The sequence below is a fragment of the Elephantulus edwardii genome, unplaced genomic scaffold (assembly GCF_000299155.1).
Source record: "Elephantulus edwardii isolate Elephantulus edwardi_28Jun2011 unplaced genomic scaffold, EleEdw1.0 scaffold00094, whole genome shotgun sequence".
Classification (NCBI taxonomy): domain Eukaryota; kingdom Metazoa; phylum Chordata; class Mammalia; order Macroscelidea; family Macroscelididae; genus Elephantulus; species Elephantulus edwardii.
This window is the reverse complement of record NW_006399844.1, coordinates 5,930,802-5,937,286: the sequence shown is the minus strand read 5'-3', so window position 1 is coordinate 5,937,286 and position 6,485 is coordinate 5,930,802. Positions and strand designations below refer to the sequence as shown.

General features: G+C 35.4%; 1 protein-coding gene across 1 annotated transcript in view; it reads left to right on the top strand.

Moving 5' to 3' along the window:
• NF1 (neurofibromin 1) overlaps window positions 1-6,485 on the top strand; it is a 330,500-nt gene that overhangs the window by 99,288 nt on the left and 224,727 nt on the right. Inside the window, exons 2-3 of the mRNA XM_006891069.1 lie at window positions 1,276-1,419; window positions 2,904-2,987. Coding sequence (XP_006891131.1) covers window positions 1,276-1,419; window positions 2,904-2,987 — 228 coding nt within the window. The remainder of the gene's footprint in view (window positions 1-1,275; window positions 1,420-2,903; window positions 2,988-6,485) is intronic.

Sequence of the window (6,485 nt, the reverse complement as noted above, 5' to 3'; positions counted from 1 at the left end):
AGAGGAAGGCCCTCTATGAGGTGGATTGATTCAGTGACTGGGATAATTGGGATGGGAGTGTCAGAGACAGTGAGATTGGCACAGGACAGAGTGGAGTTTAGGGCTGTTGTACGTAGGGTCGCTATGAGTCGCAAGCGACTCGACGGCACATAACAACAACAACATTGGATGAGCCATTTCTTGGAACGAGTGAGTATCATGCTTGCAAGGTCTGCATGATTTGCAGGATCTGCAAAAGAGAGAAGGATTCTTAACAAAATGGATTGACACATGAAAGCAACAGTGGTTTAAGCACAGTTGAGATTGTGAAAATGGCATAGGACTGTGCAGTTGTGATCTTTTGTACATAGGCTTGGTCTGAGTTGGAGTCAACTTCATGTCACCTAACTTTGCCTTGCCATTCTTTAATTAGTTTCTACCCACTTTTAATCATACTGTTTAAAAAATGTGGCTGAACTTGGGTTGGTTTGATTTTTTTTTCCACATAGAATCCCCATTAGTATAATCTGTGTTAATTACATTAGCAGGATCTAAAGTTAAATAGTAAGTATATCCATTTTACTTTAAATGCAGAATACTTTTTGAGCCAAGTAGAGTTGAACTTCTAGACACTGTGACTTGACTTATTCTCGGATAAATGTAAATGTCATTACATTACAAAGTGCATTTTTCTTCCATGAGACCTGTTACTCCTCAACTGTGTAAATGCGGGTGGTAGGTAGTTATCTTACATTAGTCAGTCTTACTGTTTTGGTTTCAGTTTTAATAGTTAATATTTCTAATAATTACAGTTGCTGCCATTATTGGCAAGAAGTTTGAGACAAAGATTTTCTTGGTTTCAGTTTTGTTTTCTTTTTAAATACTTTTGTTCAGTGTACATAAGGAGAGATTATTAATTTTGAAATAATCTTTATTTACCAGGAAATAACTATTTATATAACTCATCATTTTCTCTTGTCGAGTGTTGAATAAAAGTTCTAATTTTTATAGAGTTTTTAGGACCTCCAGAAAGAACACTGAAGGAAAAAACTTGAAGCTTCAAAATAATATTTTATTTTATATAAATTTTATATGTATGCTGCACATTTGATTTTGTAGTACAAATTTAAGTTGTTAACTGATAAAAATTTTCCTAAAAATGTGATTTGTAAACTTTCACTCAAATTACAACTTTAAAAACTATACAATGAATACACATAATTAAAATATTTTCAATGAGAAATAGTATTTTAGTCATTTCAGGTGTCACCTCTTAATTTTTTTCTTCTTCCTTAGCTTCCAATAAAAACAGGACAACAGAATACACATACCAAAGTCAGTACCGAACACAACAAGGAATGTCTTATCAATATCTCCAAGTACAAGTTTTCTTTGGTTATAAGTGGCCTCACAACAATCCTAAAGAATGTTAACAATATGGTGAGTATTTGGGAGTTTCCTTCCTTTGCTTTATTTGTTTCTGTTTTTTGTGCCTCACAACAATCCTAAAGAATGTTAACAATATGGTGAGTATTTGGGAGTTTCCTTCCTTTGCTTTATTTGTTTCTGTTTTTATTTAAAGTCTAGAGCACTATATTTTTAAGTATGGAAAGTAATTCCTCATTCCCTGTGAGTGTAGCTATCCTATTTTATGGATGAACACAGGTAATTTTTTAACTTTCACTTTAATTTTTTCTCTTAAATATTTCCTTTGATCACCCTTTCTCCTTTTCTAGTTCTTATTTAGAACTTGCAAAGGTCCTGGTGGAGAGAGAGGGAGAGGGAGGGGAGGGTGGGGGAGAGAGAGAGAGGGAGGACGCACAAGAGAGCGAGAAAAGAAGTGGTGCAGCAACAATGAATGAATGAAAACCTAACCTTTTTGTAAACTTCCCATTAGAATCACAATTAAAAACCACAAACAAAGGAAATAAGAATTTAATACAGATTATGTATATATGCATTGACCATAGTAATATTTTAAACAGTTTTTCTTTGCTTCTTAATTAAACTTTTACATATCAGATTATAATCTTGTAATCTTAAAGGGTTGGAAGCAAGATTGGCATCCATTTCCAAAATAGCTTGCCTTCGGAAATTCTATGAACTTAGAGAAAATGTGAAAGTTTTCATGTTCAACACTTCCATTCTTTTTTTTTTTAATTAATTTTAATGAAAGTTTACAGAGATTTAGGGTTTCCAGTCATTCATTGTTGCACCTCCCCCCCCCCATTGTTGCACTTTTAAGACTTTCAATCTTAAGGTCGTTGTGAATCCTCTACAACTCTACCACATTTAACAACAATTACAATAGCAATCTTAAAGGGAGCTCTGAAGGCAGACTTAGTGGTAAGGAGTTGTGCTGACACCCCAGAGGCACAAAGTTTAAATCCACTAGCTGGTCCATGAGAGATTAATGGACAGTTTCTTCCCATGAAGTTTACAGCCTCTGAAAACTGAAGAGAGGGGCTGGTCCTCAGGAAAAGATACCACACTGGGTAAAGTAGAGGGCCAGAGAAAAAGATGACCCTCAGTGAGATAGATTGACATGACACAGAGACTAAAACAGTGGAACCGAGCATATTGGAGATGGTGAAGATGGAAAGAATAGGGCGAGTTTTGATCTGTTATTCATAGGGCTGTTATGGGTCTTAGTTCACTCAATAACACCTAACAACAATTCCAAAGAAATATCTTTTACTATTAGAAAGCTAATGGAGATCTTAATAAGTGCCAGCATGTCCCTTTAACTCAAAATTTATTTTGTGTGCAGATCAAAGAAGAGGAAAATAATAGATTTGTATATACTGTAGGAGATAAAAGGAAAACCATTGATTTTCTTGAACTTCAACTTTTCACTTTTCACATGTATGTTGATTTATTTTGGAAAGTGATTCATGACATTAAGTGTTCGGAATATCTTTCAGAGAATATTTGGAGAAGCTGCTGAAAAGAATTTATATCTCTCTCAATTGATTATATTGGATACACTGGAAAAATGTCTTGCTGGGGTAAGTCAGACCTCTTACGTTAAGTATATAGACAGATTTGTGAATTTAATTTTGAGAATAATCTCCTTGTTCATAGCTATACTTTGATAAATCAGAACAATCTTGGATTATTTGTGTAAATGAAATCGAGAAGAGTTTGGTTAATAGAGCCAATCTGAGGGCACAGATAATTTTCCAAGAGAATATTCTTTCATCTTTCATAAATAGTGTGCTTATAAAGTGTTAAAGCCACCTATTCTTTGTCATGTATTTTAGAAAACATTTTATGAAGAAATCACTACTTAATTCATTTCTCTAATGTTACATCTCATGTATTGTTTAGCTGTGAAAAAATGAGACATGGGAGATCAAGAATAATACTTTTTTTCTTCCTGTAAGAATCTGATTTTAATACTGTTTTTCAAATCATTTTATCTTTTTCAAATTTTTTTATAAAAGAGAACTTAAAGCCATAATTTAAAAAAATTTAATGTATTTATATGCAAATGTGAAAATAGATGAGAGAAGGGAGCTCTGGTGACTTAGTGATTTAGAACTGTGATGCCAACCCAAAGGTTCAAGGTTTGGATCCATCATCTGTTCTGCGGCGAGACAGATGAGCAATCCTTCCATGTGACTTAATGCCTCTGAAAGCCTCCTGTAGATGGTCAGCTATGGATCAGTTCCATCTCGGTGGTACTCAAAAACAATGTGGGAAGTAGTTGAGCACAAACCAATATTTCCTCAGGTTTCCTTGAAATAGTTAACTTCTATAATGTATTTCAGCTATAGAACTTTTCCCAAGATTATTTCTGCTGTGTAAAGCAAAGTTTTCTGTATTTCAGCCTTAATTTCTTTCATGATAGAGATTTATGTCACTATATAAATTATATATCCCTATTTTTTTTTTTAGTGCATAGCTATATATCCCTATTTTAATGTGTTGTCAAGGACCTTTATAAAGTACTTAAGAGCAAGGATGTCACTTTAAAAACTAAGATGTGTTGGGGAGCTTTGGGTTGGCCTAGTAGCAAGAAGCTGCACTGCAGTACAAAGGTACGCAGTTTGAATCCACCAGATGCTCTGCTGTAGAAGGAGGAGCAATCTCCACCTGTACCAGTCAGATCCGATTTGACGGTACACACGCACAAAATAATAATAAAGAAACAAAAAACCTAAGATGTGCCTAATAACCCAAGCCGTGGTATTCTCAGTTGCTTCACATGTATGCTGAAGTTAAGAAAAACCATAGAAGAATTGATGATTCTGAATTGTGGTATTTTTGAAGAGTATTGGATATGCCATGTACTGCCAGAAGAACAAACAAATCTTCTTAAAAGAGGCTCATCTAGAATGCTCCTTGGGGGGGAAGGATGATGAGACTTCGTCCCACATACTTTGGGCAAGTTATCAAGAGGATGCCATTCCTTGAAGAATGACATCCTACTTTGAAAAGAAGGTCATTGAAAGAAAGGAAGACTGTTAGCAAGGTGAATTGATCCAGTGACTGCAACTGTGGGTTAAGCACAGAGAAATTTTGAGGATGGTACAGGATCAGGCAAGGTTTTGATCTTTTGTATGTAGGCTCTTTAAGGATCAGAGTTGATCCCATGACAACTAACAACGACAACAATAACTTTATTCTGTACTTAGTGTAGTTAACTTATTTCCTACATTATTTTTCCTTTGGCATAGCTTTTTTTTTTCTTCAGATTTGTTTTGCTCTTAAACATATGTTCTCTGTAGTAAATAAACTTAGGTGGAAGGAACTTAAACTTTTGTGGAACAATTGTATGGCTGTAAAGAAAATTTTCAGAAGAATTTAGGGAAAGTGTAGAACCAGAACTTGGAAGAAATAATTATATTCACAGTCATATTTGCAATGAGATGGTTAAGCCTTTTGGCTACAAAATCTAAGCATAAAAATGCTTTTTTTGATACACCTTCTCATAACTTATTGGCTATATTATTATCTTAGTTATCTAAAACTTACATCACAGAGATACCCCTAGTGGATGGCTTTAACAAACAGAAATTTATTCTCTTAAATAGGAGGTTAGAAGTCCAAACTGAGTGCTCTTGCTCTAGGATAGGCCCACTGTCTCTGTTGATCTTTGTTTCCTTTGACATCTTCGGACCTTCTTGGAGATCCACATGTATTCTGACCTTCCCTAGTGTCAAGGATTTGCGTGATTTTTGTTTGCCACTTTAGCAAAATGTGAGAGGAAGGAGATGAATTTAAAATGAGCTGTGCAAAATGAAAACAAAGATTTAGAAAGTTCTGTTGTACAGACTTAATACATTAAGTCCTAGTTAGTATGTTCATTCACCAAAGACATTGCTTCACAGTCTTCCATTAAAGAAATTAAGCTTGTGACTGATGGAGCTAACCAGCTACTACAGTTGAAAAGCCATCAGCTTAGACTTGGGGAGTCGTGTAGAGAAAGAGCAAATACTGTGTGCCTCTTGGAATTCTGTAGGCAGAAAGGAGCTTTTGTCCTCCAAGAAAAGACAAGGACCTTCCTTAGAACAGCTTGGAGATCAGCAGAACTGTTGGAAAAGGGGAACCTTATTAAGTCAAAGAATGGGGCCATGGTCTCTTGGATATCAAAAGATGAGACCACAGCCTCTTTAAGTTTCACATTTTCATCAACTTAGCTCTGGAGTGTGAGAATGCCTAACTGTGTGTCAGGGAAATGAAGCTACCACCACAGTTGAGGCAGAGCAGTTAAGGTATATCAGAATATTGAGACTGCCATTCAAAACTAAAGGGGACTGAGCTGCCATGCCCAAGGGAAAGAAGAATAGGGCCTGCTTGTGTCTAGGTAATAGGATGTTGTCCACTCAGATACATTAAAAAGTGGAGCAGAAACCCAGAACCAAAGGATCTCTATCCAGAATTGAATGGACATGAGGTACCAGGAGTCTAGAGGGCATGTTGTTGCCCCCAAACCAGGATTGTTTTCAGGTCGCCTTGAGATTTACTGTAAATGTTTTTAAAGAGTTTTGGACTTGCTTGGTGTCTGTTATCCCTTCATTTTCTCCAGTGTTTCCCATTTGTAATGAAATTACCTACCTTGTGCCTGTTCCATCATTATGTTGTGAAAGCATAGAGCTTATATTCTAGATTTCACAGATGAAGAGAAATATTGGATGAAAGTTAGACTTGAAGATGATTTCATTAAGACTTTGGGGATGCTGTGATAGGACTGATGTGATTTACATGTAATACAGGTGTGAATTTGGAGGTCAAAGAGTGGACTGTTACGAATAGAATTGTGTCCCCATAAATTATGTATAGTAAATTCTGATCTCTGCTTTGTGGTTCATATCCCACTTGGAAATGGTTTGATTTTGTTGTTTTAATGAGACTGGATTAATGTTGGTGTTTTTTTGGTTTAGTCTCTTTCTTTGTTTATTTTATATTTTATATTGGTTTTCTCACAAAATTCATAAAATTGTGTTTCACACTGTTCTTCATTCATATTCTGTTTCATACCCATGCATTATGTGTTTTTT